The sequence below is a fragment of the Pistacia vera genome, unplaced genomic scaffold (assembly GCF_008641045.1).
Source record: "Pistacia vera cultivar Batoury unplaced genomic scaffold, PisVer_v2 Contig1135, whole genome shotgun sequence".
Classification (NCBI taxonomy): Eukaryota; Viridiplantae; Streptophyta; class Magnoliopsida; order Sapindales; family Anacardiaceae; genus Pistacia; species Pistacia vera.
The window spans coordinates 38,144-53,190 of NW_022195177.1; the positions used below are offsets into that span (position 1 = coordinate 38,144).

At 36.9% G+C, this 15,047-nt stretch overlaps 2 protein-coding genes across 2 annotated transcripts; one reads left to right on the top strand and one right to left on the bottom strand.

The window, feature by feature from the left end:
- The first annotated feature begins 381 nt into the window (after window positions 1–381).
- LOC116144096 (uncharacterized RNA methyltransferase BH0687-like) lies at window positions 382–3,819 on the top strand. Its single transcript, XM_031429551.1, has 8 exons — window positions 382–447; window positions 1,263–1,372; window positions 1,551–1,659; window positions 2,169–2,324; window positions 2,430–2,545; window positions 2,672–2,838; window positions 3,116–3,246; window positions 3,322–3,819. The coding sequence occupies exons 1-8, from the start codon at window positions 382–384 to the stop codon at window positions 3,427–3,429; spliced, it is 963 nt and encodes a 320-aa protein (XP_031285411.1). The 3' UTR covers window positions 3,430–3,819.
- Window positions 3,820–4,393: 574 nt separating this feature from the next.
- LOC116144104 (protein HEADING DATE 3B-like) lies at window positions 4,394–8,413 on the bottom strand. The gene is made up of 4 exons (XM_031429562.1): window positions 7,759–8,413; window positions 6,370–7,352; window positions 5,679–5,730; window positions 4,394–5,570 (listed from the first exon to the last, which is right to left on the bottom strand). Exons 1-4 carry the CDS (start codon window positions 7,981–7,983, stop codon window positions 4,560–4,562), a joined length of 2,271 nt encoding a protein of 756 aa, XP_031285422.1. The 5' UTR covers window positions 7,984–8,413; the 3' UTR covers window positions 4,394–4,559.
- Window positions 8,414–15,047: the final 6,634 nt, after the last annotated feature.

Here is a 15,047-nt window from a genome sequence, read left to right on the forward strand (position 1 = left end):
TTTCGTAATTTTTGACATTATAGGAACCATATTAGTTATAGGCTTGTCAGTCATGGTAAGAAGACGAAAAATTGATCTCAACATAAATAGCCAACACAACTTACAGACGAAAATCAACAAACTGACCTCAACACAAATAGCCAACAAAACTCTTCAAAGAATGAAATCTGATACCAACAGAAATCAACAAAACTGATATGACCTGGCTGACATACTGAGAAACTGATCACACAGACTTGCCAGAAATATCAAGACGAAGTCGGGAAGGGTGATCGGAGCACTGTCCTCCGTCACACGCGCCGGCGAGTGAATATTGTCGCAGATGAAAAAGGTGGTGCATGAGACTCACGCGTTGCTCCTCCAGTGACCAGACTTCAGGGAATGGTTGATCGGCAGGAGGGGCTTCTTCCTAGACAGGCGGTGAGAAAGAAAAGGACACTTTCTAAGGTGACTCAAAAAGAATGCTCACTTGGGTAGAGAAAAAGAAAACGAAATTGAGAAACAACCTAAAATTGCTCTGATACCATGTTACAAACAGAGAGCTGATTGTAATTTTCTTATTTCTGTATTGATAAATTATACATCAATATATAGGAAAATAAAGAACTGATCTAGGAAATGAATAATCTAACTTCTTATTTTACAGATTTGTTCCTAATATATGTTGATTACAATCCTAATATCCTATTATAGATTTATACACTTAATCATGCAATATCTGTAAGATTTTGCATGATTATCTACAACAATTAGATTGGTGAGTATAAATAATTAATATGTTTAGTTGGGAGGAATAAAATTTTATCTGAGGGGTTTTTACTTAATTGCCCTTCCTTGTTAATATTATTATTATATTATTTAGTACGTTATTTTTAATCTCTTACATTTGAGAATTTAGCTAAAACATTCCAACAACAAAAGTTNTTTAGATGGTTGTAGATGATTCTGAAGTTGGTGAGGAATAAATGAGAATAATCTGCAAAAGCTTGTGATATATAAATGTCAATGATATTTTCATGCTAATCAAAGCATCTTCATGTTCTTTGGTTGCTTGTATTATGCATGCTAAGATTTGCCACTTCTAAAACTCAACATTGTAAAGTTAGTGGGTTCATATGGATTAAAGAACATTGCTTTATCCTGCTGTGTAATTTCTGCAGCTTTTAAGTTATGATTAAACCATTATTTATTGATTAAATTATTTTTGAATGTGTGGGAGAAATTGACTTTTGACTGCTCTTTGATCTCATTTTATTACATAGGTCCTTGCTGCTGTCCAAGATTGTTGGAGAGACGCACAATTAGGTCTGTCTCCTTATGATGTCCACTCTCATGCAGGATTCCTCAAGCATTTAATGCTAAGATCTGGAAGGTACTTTGATTACTGTAGATCATATCGTCTTCAATTGCTTACATTCAGTATATACTTTGGATATTTCATTTGATTACGTGATGGCTTTTAGCATATTTTGCACTCTCTGAGTTCATGGGGCTATAGTTGTTGTAGAAAGCTATATCCCCTTAGATTTAATTGCTATATTACTCTCCAGGGATGTGAAGACTGGTCTGCCTGAACTCATGGTCAATTTCGTAACATCTTCTTACGAACCAGACCTGCTGAAGCCGCTGGTTGAGAAAATATCTTCAATTCCTGAAGTGGTTTGTACAGGAAATTTCAAATTTCAATATGTTTGAAAGCAAGCTTTTTGTGATTTTCCTTGTTATAGTGAACTAGAATTTGTGTGACTCAGATGCTTTGGTTGAAATAATTTTGTTGATAGGACTGCAGGTTGAATAAATTTGACCACCAAACTGGTTCCAGCCTATTAAGATCAGTTCTTTGTAATCAAAATACTGGATAGGGTCAGGTCCTAGTTGGTTGGATCAACATTGATTTTTTAGGGTAATGCACATAGTTGGTTGGTTCAACATTGATTTGATAGCCTAAAGCAGAAAGCGAAAACATAACTATGTGCGTATGACCAAAAGATATTGTGCCCATGAATTATTCAGTAATCCTTTGACTTGCACTGGTTGATGTCTTTTCTGTCTTTTACTTCTGTATATTTGTTCATCTATTTTTGAATTACCTGGTCCTATGTTCATTGCCTTTTTACGTTTTCATTTATCCATGTTTCTTTCTAAAAAAAATTTCTGATGATTGATAGGTTAGTATTATGAATAATGTCAATTCTTCTGTTGGTAACACATCTGTTGGGGAGGAGGAGCACACTTTATATGGGAAATCTACCATCACTGAGACCTTAAGAGGGCTTACGTTTCAAATCTCAGCCAACTCTTTCTTCCAAACAAATACTCACCAGGTATGCCAGCCCATGCTTGCTCCAACTAGTATCCTCTATCTCTTGCTTAAATTTACCGTATAGTTTCGTGGGTTAACTGTAAATGCAAAGATCTACATTGTTTAGGCAGAGGTTCTATATAAACTTATTGAAGATTGTGCTGGTCTCAGAGGAGATGGCTCAGAAATTGTGCTTGACCTATTTTGTGGAACTGGCACCATTGGCTTGACCCTTGCAAGAAAGTATATCTCCTCACTTCATTAGGTTTTACTTGTTGAGTCTTCCCAGTCTATTATTTCTGTTAAATTGGTTTTTAAGCTTAAGAGTATCTAAAATCATCGTCTGCCATTGTCATTCCTTGTTGGCAGGGTTAAACATGTTTATGGCTATGAAGTAGTTCCTCAAGCTATATCAGATGCACATAGAAATGCCACATTGAATGGTATTTCTAATGCTAATTTTGTCCAAGGGGACCTCAACAAAATTGGTGAAAATTTTGGCAATGAGTTTCCAAAGCCCGACATTGTCATTTCAGGTCGTCTTCTCTATCAACTATAGAATAATTTGATTATAAGACATGATTTTGTTCTTTACTGATAATTGATAAGCCTAAGCCAATTAGATACAGACTACACTGTGATACAGTTTCTTTTACATTGTTCTGGTCAGGCAGGGAAGTTGAATGAAATGAAATTTATAATCTTCATTATTTGATATTTACTTCAGTTAGAGATTGCACCCAATACTATTTTCTTTCTTTCTGTTCAGTCTATTTTTTCAACTTTTTTGGTTTAATGTCACAAATCATGCAGATCCAAACCGCCCTGGTATGCATATGAAATTGATTAAGTTCCTGCTAAAGCTTAAGGCACCACGCATTGTTTACGTATCGTGTAATCCAGCCACATGTGCACGTGACCTTGATTACCTTTGTCATGGTGTGGTATGTATGTTTACCAATAACTCTTGTTGTCTTTCAAGCTCTCTGCAGTCATAACTCTAGAAATCCTTTCTGCAGACAGAGCAAAATATTAAAGGATGTTACAAACTCAAAAGCCTACAGCCAGTGGACATGTTCCCTCACACTCCGCATATCGAATGTGTTTGCCTACTGGAACTATCTTGACCTTTGGCCGCAATTATCATGTGCCAACCTTTCGAGCCTAGATTTTGATTCATTGTCAATCTCTCAAGCAATTCTCCTTGCATATTCATCCTAGCTGCTCGGTTGCTCGCAAACTTGGCAGCTGATAGATCATTGTGGGAAAATATCTGGTGGCGTGATTTTCAGCTATGTCGTTAATTTTAGTTTCAGTGTTTATAGTTACCAGGATAAAGAACTTGATCATTGTTGGTTGATGGAGTTTGTTGATTAATGTTAAATAAATAGCTCGAGTTCCATATGGTTAGTCCAAAATCCAAATTTATGCCCCATTTGGACCTTCTTTGTTATTCAACTTTTGTAACTTTATTCATGTACTGTGAGAGAAGTTTCAAATAAAATCTAAGTTTGAAGTCTGGTTAACTTGATCATATCTTTAGACTCTCAGAAATGATTATTGCACCAAAAATTTTATTCGCGAGCCCCAAATTCCATTTCTGTAACAACTTTACCTGAAACTTTTATTTCGTATTTAAGATTATATCATATTATACTTTACTGATGAGCATGTTATTTTCACGGTTTCTGTACATTTGATGTCTGTGACACTATGAGGAATTGATCCAGAAAATATTGTACCTAATGTGACAACCTTCCAGGAAATTGTAATTTCATCTCACTATCAGTAAAAGATCAATAGTTTCTGATAAAGAAAATTTAGAAAAAGTTCCTGCTATAATTCGCATGTTGCAGACAATCCTGGATACTCAAATAAGTGCCAATTCTAAAGCAAAGTTGTTGCTGAATACATTACTGAATAATACTAGAGCAGAAATACCAGAAAAGTCTCTGCAGATTCACTTGTGGCTATATTCTTTTGGTTTAAGCCGAAGCTTTCAACCATAGGCAAGGAGTTCAGTGCTGTTTCATTTAAAAAATCTACTATCTGTAAACAGTAGAAAACTAACTTGGAAAGGAAGCAACTTCACAAGGAAAAATGAATCCTTTTCAATCATTGAGTAAATGTACATCTTTCGAAAGTAAGTTGTAAACATATGATTACTGATACAGAAGTATTGAATATTTGATAACTTAATCTGTTTCCCTTCATAATGTCTTATAAGAACCAAATATGAAGCGAATTGCAAGATACATTAATCATAGTGTTTTCTTTCTTCTTGTATGGACTGGAAAATCCGAGCAGCTGATTCTGTTGCTAATCTACTGTTATGCGGTACAACTTTAATCACCCGACTCTGCTCCTCACTGGTCTGAGCATTAATATCTGATGCTTGAACTATTGGTTCCATGGGGAAGAGAGGAAGTGCATCCCCAGTGGCTCTTTCAGAGGGACTACTTGCTGTACTTCCCTGTATCTCACTTTCTTTTGAAGCCTGAAATTTTCCAAAACAACGAGAGATTGCTCGACTCATCTGACTTGACATGTTCTGTGAATTTTGATGAGGCATCATGAAGTTAGTGTCCACCATTGAGAAATGATCGTCCTTTGACCGGGCTCCAGGAAACGGACTCATCTGCTCATCCACTGAACCTGAAACAGATGGATTCATTACCGGCATGCCGTATGGTGGAAAGTAGGTCTGACCGAAAGGAGTCGATCCCAGAAGAATTCCAAGCCCTTGGTGGTGAGATGCTGGAATACCATAAGCTGTGTTCAAGAAGTCTCCACTAGAAGGATTTAAGCTCATAGGACCACAGCTGCCATAAAATGGTGCCACAAAGCCTGCCGTTGGGGGGCATGGGCCTGTGTAGGGCTTATAAACAAGTCCTTCTGAAGGTGACATTACGGAAACTAACCACTGATTTCCAGGGGGTGGGAAACACCACGGAGATGGTTTGATGTTCCTTGTTGGAGCTGCCGGTGGTTCATTTACCAAATAATTTGATCGTTGGTTAACAAGTCCTTTGCTGGTGTCAGTGTTGACAGAAGAATGAGCAAAATTAGCAACTGCATTCTCATCTGCACATTCAGCATTGAGATCTGGGTTCTCAGACTGATCTTTAGCCTTCACAATACGGGGTGTTGTTTGTAGATCATACTCAGCTCGCAATCTCTTCACTTGAGGTACATTTAATGAAGGTTTGTCTACATAGAGATTATCTTCAAACAACAAATGTGGTGATTTGGCAATCAATTTTTGTACCTGTTTCAATTAAAAAATCCCATTAAATTTTGTTTTCCTTTCACAGATTTCGATCAGAAACCCAAGAAAGCATGAATGAGCGTTAGTTTTAGAAAATTATCAGCTTACCTTCATAAGTCTATGCAACTCAAATACTTGAACCGCAAAGACTCTTTGTTGGCTGAAAGAAGCAGCATAAAAGTTTATCAAGATCACTAAATAATAATTAATATCATGCATTGCAAAAAGTTAAAAATTATAACCAGATTAGGATCATATGATTTTCAAAAAATTATCGATCAAATTATTCAACCACAAGCAATATATGACTGTATCCAGGAAGCAGGTCTGACAACATAATACAAAATCTAATAGACTTTGCATCAAGCAATATCTGATCTAAAAGCACTAGAACAATTCGATTTGGAGTTGCCCTGCATGACTCTTATCATTCCGCCTTCCCCCATTTCAGTGATAAAAACCTAAATCAATCCAAGATTAATCAGTCCAAATCAAGCACAGATCATAAGCCCTTACTGCCCCTGAGGAAACTCATTGAAAGACAATATTGAGATTATCATCCATGGATGTTGAACCTGTTGCACAAGCTTATGGGCACCTAGTTACAATGTCTAGGTCAGGGCTGAAGATACTACGTACAATACAAATACTGCAGACATCTGAAAAGGACCATATAACTTGCTTGGCTAGAAAAAATTACAAAGATAACCATTCATAAATTAAAAACAATGAACTAATCTTTTATACGGATGATAAGAAGTAGATGTGTTCATTGAAACAGCCAGATGGAGATACTTACTTGATGATAGCTCTTCTCGCTTCCCAGAATTCCTGCTCACCAATGACTCCTACAACATCATCAGGGGAAATACCCAAAGCTGATGACGAATCCACCATTGAGGTATTAGAAACATCATCACGTCTGTCTACCTCTCTCACTTGCACGGATCGGCCATTTTGCTCTTCAAGGCACTCACTGCCATTTTCAAGTTCATGAGGACTACTATTATTATCTCCGGGTGACAGTCTCAAACATGATTCATTTCTCACCTTATAAGAATTTTCCTTATTCATGTCCCTCGTGGTTTCCATCAAAATGCCATCTCTAAGGGCCATCTCGTCCCTCAAAGCCTCACTCTCTAGATGTAAGCGAGCATTAGTCCCATGTAAACCATTTAAAATATCAATCGAACTCCTTCTATTTTCTTGGTTCAAAGATGAATGTGCTTTCTTTAATGATTCTGAATGCTTAACTTTAGGTACTAGTCTAGAAGACACGTCTGCTAAATTCCTGACTCTACCCAATGGGATTGGCGTAGACTTTCCCTCAGGGTCCTGACTTGTCTGAGAAAATTTTACATTCTCTTCATTTTGGTTCTTCAAATGAGATTTAGAATTCAGATCTCTAGGGCCAGATCCTTTCTTCAGCTTGTATTCTCGATCTTTGCTGTGTTGTCTATTGCTACACTGTGGGGCTATTCCTAACTGGCCAGAGCTGGAAACTCTAAAATCATTCTCATCTCCAAATTTCTTCAACGCAAAATTCCTGAAGTTGGAGAAGTTACCTTGTTTAAATGAAGTGCTTTTAGCAGTTGATGACAATGGTCCTCCAGTATTCAGACTCTGGTAATTTGTAGGTGTCATGGTTTTCCATTGTTGATTTGTCATCACAGTGTCCCGCTTGATACCACTGGACCCATAAGAATGAATTTTCTCAGGCAAAAAAGGAGGTGCAGGGGAGTTGCAGAATTGGCTAAACACACTCCTTTCATGATCACCACCCTTCAATGATGAATATAATCAAACCATCAAAATTGCGCAGTACTTAAAATCACACAGCAAGTTACTAATAAAATCAACATAAGTTAAGACCTTCCATCAACAATTACCACACAAATCAGAAAAGCGCTTCTTCTGAAAATCAAATAAATTTTCGACTAAGGAGAAAAAAAGCACCCTGAAAGGGTCAAAACAATATAAAGGGTGTTCTGAGATCACATCTACAATCACATTGCGTAATTAAATGAATAAGAATCCAAAACGTATAAACCAAAACTTGTTCGTGGCATCACAACTCAATCAGAACTGAAAGTTCATGATCACAAGTACAAACTACAAGTAATGGAAACAATTACAGATATGAACTTAAGGATTTTTACAAAAAACAACCATAGATATTCAAACTCACATTGCTGGATGACATTGAAGGAACCAAGCTACTGCCACTGCTAGATGGAAGAGGCAACATGGATGCTGAGCCAGAACCTAACCTTTGAGATGGAATACTTAGCTGTTCATAGAGAGCCATTTTGTTCCTTGGAGGCGCCCTTGGCCCCCCTTTTTCTGTATCGTTCACATGAAGCCTTGGAAACATAGGACTAGTCACCTTCATCTCATCTTTTCCTCCTCTCATTCTCTCCACTCCTCTCCTCTCCTCTCCTCTCCTCTCCTCTTCTAGTCCTTCACCACAAATTCAACTCACTAAAACCACAATTTCTTCCACCAAAATCACAACATAATCCCATAAAAAACCCAACAAAGTTTGCCAAATTCACAGCACTCAAAGATCAACACACCTCAAAGAAACAAATCCTGTGGCTTAAAACCATAAACCAACAACAAGAACACATGAACAAGCACACCAACAACACAAACCAACCTAGTTGATGAAATCAAATCCTCAGGCCAAAAAGTTCAGAACCCGTCTCAGAGAATCACCCATAATCAAGAATCCATCAACAAACAGCAAATATGGATTGAATGGAGGTGGTGGCAACATAGAATGTAATGTCAGGTAAGAAAACAAAATAAACAAAAGCACTAAAGTGAGATAGATAGATAGATATTGGCTCATATAAAAAGATTAGATTCTACTAGCTACAAGAGGGTTGCTTTGGAATTCCACGACATCAAAAAGATAATAAAAGAACCCAAAAAAAATAAAATAATAAAATAATAATAATAATAAAAAAACAAAACAAGAGCTAACAAAGAGGTGTGGGCAATGTAGGACCCAATTAAGTGGATAGAATCACACAGCTGAGTCTGAAGAAACTTTCTCTTCTCTTTATCCTCTACAGTACTTGCATGTACAATACTTTCATTAAGGAACGACATTAGCGGATTATGATCCGACGTGTCGACACCCAATTGGTTGTTCAGTACAAGGATTAAAGGAAATAGACAGAAGCGACTGAGTCTGAGTAAAACCTGGGAGTTAAAATTAACCACATGTTAATTATGTTAAAATTATGGCCAATCTTTTAACGCAAATTCCGATAATGAGGTTCTGTCTTTGAGGACCAAAGTGATTGTTTTTACTTTTCTTACTTGAAAGTACGATGGGGACAAGGTCCACGCGCAGGTGGGGGTGTTGGGTTGAAATTGTGGAGGTTTTGAAGGTGGGGTTTTGGGAACGGACTGTGGTGGCGCGTGGTACGAGGATGACGTGGCGTTAGAGCTTAGTTTTAACTAGTTTTGGAAACTAAGATTGCGTTTGAGTTAATTTTAGTATTCATAACACGTGGTTAATTAAAGTAAGTACGCAAGTGTAGCCCCAGTTTAAGACGGATTAAATCAAGCTAACCAATCAAATCTAACTTATTTATTAAAATACAGAATCAAATGGCCTTAATCCCGAAGTTTGTGAGTTTTCTGAAATAAGAAAAAAATATTTATCTATAAATTTTAGATGTTAAAATAATAAATAGAAAAACAATGGACTCAATCCACATATTTGATTTGTGAGGTTTCTGAAAGAGTAAAGGACATATTCGCATCCAGGTTTAACATAATTTCAAGTTGATACTCCTAATTGCATTTATTCAAGATTTTTATATTTGAAACAATAAACGTAATTTCAAGTTGATATTCCTAATTGCATTTATATTGTAACGTGGTTGGGGGGGAGTCAAACTGAGTAGCTTGTGAGCTACTCAAGATCGACTCGTGACGAACTCGGCCTCGACTCGTCGAAAATCGAGTAGTTCATGAGTTCGAGCTCATCTTCAAGCTCGTGAAAAATGTCGAGCTTTTCAAGCTCGATTCGAACTGCTTGCGAACTTCTGAGAAACTCGAGACGTCATTCGAGTAGGAGAGTTTGTGAGATCTTCAGCTCACGTATTCATATTTGCCCTAAAATATGAAACAAAGACATTCGACTGTAAAATCCCTAAAACAAAGACATTTTCCCTTCAACCATATTTCACCTCCGCCAAATCACACTGCAAGATCTGAGACGCCACCGTTGTCCAACCCTCATCCAGCCTTCATTCAGCTACTATTGTCCAGCGACCAACCTTCATTTACCCTTCAACTGTATTTCACATGCGCGCTGTAAAATCCCTAAAACAGAGACATTTTCCCTTCAACCTTATTTCTGCTCGACCTCCACCTCCACCACCATCATCTTCACTTCTTCACACCGCAACATCAGCCACTGTCGTCTTCCCTTCTTCACTTCTAAACCACGTCAGCCTGAGGACAAAAGATATCTATTCTAATTTTTTGCAGAGTAAGGTGGTTATGTAAACATAAATTTGTGTTTTTGTTGCCTATCAATCATGTTAATTATTCTATTACTATGTTTGAGTTACAGCTTCAAGGTGTCGCACGTGTCAAAAGGACGAAAACTTCTGTTACCATGAAATGATTAATGGTTAGTTATTATTGTGAATGATGTTGGATGTTTATTTCATTATTTATTGATTAGCAGACACAAGCAGTTCATGTGATTTGCAGAAGGAAAGAGAGAAGTAGAGATCATAACATTCACCCCTATGAAGTCATCAAAATTACACCTCCTCCCAAGAGCCTTGGTGTTCGTTGCTTCCCTTCTGTAACTTCTCTCCTCTAATCCATTTTTATGATTTATTTAGTTGTCTTGTGTTTCTCACTATTTTACTTTGGTTGTTTATTTATGGCAGTGCTACTTAATTATGAAATATAGATATTGAACTATGAATTGTATACATTTGGATTTTACATGTGATTTTTAAATTCATCAAACACCTCTTAAAATCAACTGAATTTTGTTTGAAACTTTTCCCTTTGAATTAATTTATATAAACTCCTTGAAATGATTGGTTGTCAATGTATTTCGATTTATGATTTGCCTGAGTTCGTCACGAGTCGATCCCGAGTAGCTCACGAGCTACTTGGTTCGATTGCACCCCTAGTTACAGATATGTCAATTTAGTTTTGTTGTGTAATTGCATTTTCTCCTTGTATACTCTGATACTAAATTTGTTTCTTTATATTTATCTTCTGTTGCTTAGTTTCAGCTGAATTTTTTTTTTTTTTTTTTTTTTTTTGTTTCAATTAATCATATGGTGTGTGTACAAAATTAGAACACCTATGATTAACACCTATGGTTTCAGTCATCCGTAGTTTTGTAGTTTGCTAGAATGGTTTTTGACTTAATGCTTCTGACTTTATATTCTTTTTGCAGAGGGATTTGTTTATTCCAGTGGGGCATCTATCATTCACCCCCAATCGAACACACCCTACCACTTCACGAATGCAACCAGTAGAAGATATCTTTGAAACCTGGTTTGATGACAATGTCATACCCACAGGCACACCCGGTGATGGTGTTGATGCTTCTACCCCTCGTACTGACGAGGAGCAAGTTAATCCTTTTCAGAGGAAAAAGAGACCAAAGACATTAGCGGTTTGAAATGAATTTAAAGAGGTAGTTCCACCAGATGGTTCTACAAAGGGAGAGTGTATTTATTGTAAGACAAAGCTCCAATAATGGAGACCAAAAGTACAACTCAGTTTGCAAGATATTTGAAATCATGTTTGAAGCGAATAGGTTGTCAGAGGCAAACACAGTTGTTTTTTCCGCCAGCCAGTTTAACGAATGAAATCTCAATGCAATCTGCACTTGCATTTTTAGATGCCAAGTTTGATATGAGCAAGATATGGGAACTAGCTACTAACTGGGTGCTCATGCACGAGCATCCATTTACAGTTGTGGAGGAGGAGGGTTTTAACATGATGCAAAGATGTGGTATGCCACAATGGGAGAAGATAACGCGTACTGCTTTGAAACAACATTGTGTGACTATGTATGAGATACAGAAGAAGAAGTTGGTTAATTTGCTTAAGAGTATTAACAAGATTAGTTTGACAACTGATCTATGAAATTCTTCTAATTAGAAGCTTGAGTACATGGTTCTCACCGGACATTTTATTGATAGTGATTGGAAGTTGCAGAAGCATGTGCTTAATTTTGTTCATATACCGGCTCCTTGACCTGGTGTTGAGATTGCTGCTACTATTCATAAGTGTCTAATTGAATGGGGAATTGAGAACAAGGTGTTCAATATCTCGGTTGACAATGCTTCAAGTAATGACACGGTAATCAAGATTTTGAGGGAGAATTTAGGAAGAAACAAGAAGCTAATGTGTGGTGGGAGGTTGTTTCATGTGCGGTGCACGACACACATATTGAATCTCATGGTTTAGGATGGGCTTTCCCAAATTAAGCCCATCATTCAAGACATACGAGACTGTATTTTGTATGTCAAGCAATCAGATACCAGAGTAATTATGTTTTTAAAGATTGTTCAGATGTTGCAATTGCCCAAGCAGAAACTCATACTTGATTGTAAAACGAAGTGGAATTCTACTTATGAGATGTTGGCACTTGCAATTCAGTATAGAGATGTGTTTCCATTATTAGTTCAATTGGATAATAACTTTACTTGTGCCCTAATAGATGAAGATTGGGAAAAACTTGAGAAAGTGTGTGAGATTTTGGAAGCCTTCAACTTGACAACTAATGTCACATCGGGAAGTGAGTACCCCACTTCTAATTTATTTTTGCAAGAAATTGTTGACATAAAAGAGTTGCTAGATGAAAAATATTCTGATGATGATGATTTCATTCGGTCAATGGTGGGAAAGATGAAAGAAAAGTTTGACAAGTATTAAGGGAATGCAATTTAGTAATGGCAATTGCAGCTGTATTGGATCTGAGGATGAAAATGAGGCTGCTGCAATTTGCCTACCCACAAATGTATCCTGATGAAGAAGCACAAGACAAAATTATGCAAGTTGTCTTGTATGAGATTTATGAGGAATAAGCAGCGGAAAGTCAATCTTCCAATAGTGAACCACCTGTGGAAATCAGTAAAGTTCAGCAGGACAATGTACAACGCCCTAAACGTACCAGTTCACGATTCTGTCAGTTTGTTAGGACAACTCAAACAGTGCAATATGAGAAATCTGAGTTAGATCATTATCTAGAGGAGAAATGGTTTTTATGGGACGAAGATGATACCTCATTTGATGCGTTACAGTGGTGGAAGGTAAATCAAATGAACTATTGCATTCTATTTACGATGGCTCGTGAAACACTTGTCATTCCAATCACCACGGTCGCTTTGGAGGCAACTTTCAGTGCTGGGAGTCGAGTTATTAATACTTATCAATCATCGTTGTCTTCCGGTACTGTGCAAGTGCTACTCTGTGGTGGTGATTGGTGTCATAATCTCTATGGAGTCAAGAAAAGTTACAACGTAAGTTTCATACTTCCATAGTTCAATTTATTAAAATTATGGCACTATTTGGTCATTTTTTAGCATTATTCAAACTAAAACAATTGGTTTTCTTCTTTGTTGTTTAGAAAGAGAAGACAAATAAACAGTTTCGGCTTTCGATCCCATGAAGTTTTGGTGGAATCGTGACAGGTTAGTGATAGTAAATATTATTCTTCTCAAATTATTTGGTTTTTGTCTAATTGATTTACATATTTGGCTGCCCCTGGGCCTTATCTAGCTGTCTTGTTTAAATTGTTTACATTTGGTTGCTGTCTCATTATCATATTTTAAGTTCTAGTTAATATTGGTTGCATGTAATTGTTGGAGTCTGGTGAGCGAAGAGATGGGTTGAAAAGAAAGAAAAAAGAAAGAAAACTGATGCAGGAGAGATCATTTTGATTAGTTTTGCTGCAATTAGTTATTATTCTTTTTATTGTGAATGTTAGCTCTTAGGAAGCTTCTATAGATGATTGGATGAAATGGTTGTACTTTATTTTTACACCAGATTTGTTTAGTCTTCAAAGAATACCGAGAATGTTTTTTGTGAAAATAAGTTTGCTGCTTAAAGTGATGTAAACTTAAAGGAATCTCAACCAGCATTAAAGTTTTAATATGGGTCCATTCCATCTTCCCATTGCTTGGTTTGCTGCTGCCAAACTGGGGAAAGTCAAAAATTGTATTCACTGGGTCAGGTGGATGCAACAAAACCAGCAGCCAAAAGAGTGGGAAGGATATCTTAGATATATGTAAGGTTGTGAATGGGATGTGGCAGACAGGTGGGGGATGGGGTAGAATTGATACAGACAATGCAGTTGATTCTATGCTTCATTATGCAAATGCTGGACTCACCACTGTTGATATGGCCGATATATGTAAAGTCTTTGCATCACATGCATGTGTTTTTGTTGTTATCAAGCGAATTGGAAAACAATGGGATGTTAGCATGGATGGTATTTGTGCATCAGAGTCGCTAACTGTATTTTTTTTTTTTTAGTGAGGAAGCTTGAAACTAGTTAGCATTGATTTAAAAGTTTTTTTCTCAAATAGCCATTAGATAGTTAAATAGTGATCCTTCTTCATTGTTGTTGGATTATCTTGCATTTAATATGGATTGCATCAGCTAAATTAGTCCTTTCAGATGGAAGCTCATTATCATTATTTGCTCCTTTGGTTTTGTAGATTGGCCTGCTGAAGATCTTTATGGCATCTTTATCAATCGAATTCGTCGAGAGGGTCCACCAGAGTTACTGGATATCCATCCCATTCTTTGGCTGCTGGTTTTGTTGTTGATGCAAGAGAAGAGAAGCTTCATGGGTCAAGTGGATGCAAGAGAAGAGAAGTTGTTGGTCTTGTTGTTGATATGATTCGGCAGAAGAAAATAGGATGCTTTTTGTTTCCTGTGGACTGAATTCCATACATTTAATGTTTGCTTTTATTTTGTGCTTTGCTTTGAATGTTGTTTTTGGATTAAGGATTGTTAAATTTACAGTTTGTGTTTTGCTTTGGATGTTATTTAGATGAATGTTTGTTGAATTTAGAGCTTATTTTTTACTTTGAATGTTGATTTTTGGATGAAGGTTTCATTTTCCCATGTTTGAATTCTGAGATTTAGGTGAAGTTGATTCAATTGAAGTTGATTTTTTTTTGCTTTTTAGCTTTGAATAATGCGATTTTGGTGAATTCAATTTAATCTGATCAGAAGGCATAAGGGATACTGCATGCTGAATTTTTATTTATTTATTTTTTATATATTGGCTCGAATACAGCTCGGCTCGTGTAATAAATAACCGAGCCGAGCCGAGCTCGAGCCATTCATTTTCTTAAACGAGCCAAGCTCGAGCTCGTGTGCCAAAGCTCGTCGAGCTCAAGCCTCCTACCAATATATCCAAGCTGAGCTCGAGCCTCCTACCAATATATCCAAGCTGAGCTC

Coding starts and splice junctions, on each gene's coding strand:
- LOC116144096 (XM_031429551.1), top strand. CDS start 382: ATGGTTGATCGGCAGGAGGGGCTTCTTCCTAGACAGGCGGTGAGAAAG. Junction 2,325..2,429: donor TCCAAACAAATACTCACCAG/GTATGCCAGCCC, acceptor TACATTGTTTAG/GCAGAGGTTCTATATAAACT. Junction 2,546..2,671: donor GGCTTGACCCTTGCAAGAAA/GTATATCTCCTC, acceptor CCTTGTTGGCAG/GGTTAAACATGTTTATGGCT.
- LOC116144104 (XM_031429562.1), bottom strand. CDS start 7,983: ATGAGAGGAGGAAAAGATGAGATGAAGGTGACTAGTCCTATGTTTCCA. Junction 5,731..6,369: donor GCGAGAAGAGCTATCATCAA/GTAAGTATCTCC, acceptor TGCTTCTTTCAG/CCAACAAAGAGTCTTTGCGG. Junction 5,571..5,678: donor AGTTGCATAGACTTATGAAG/GTAAGCTGATAA, acceptor TAATTGAAACAG/GTACAAAAATTGATTGCCAA.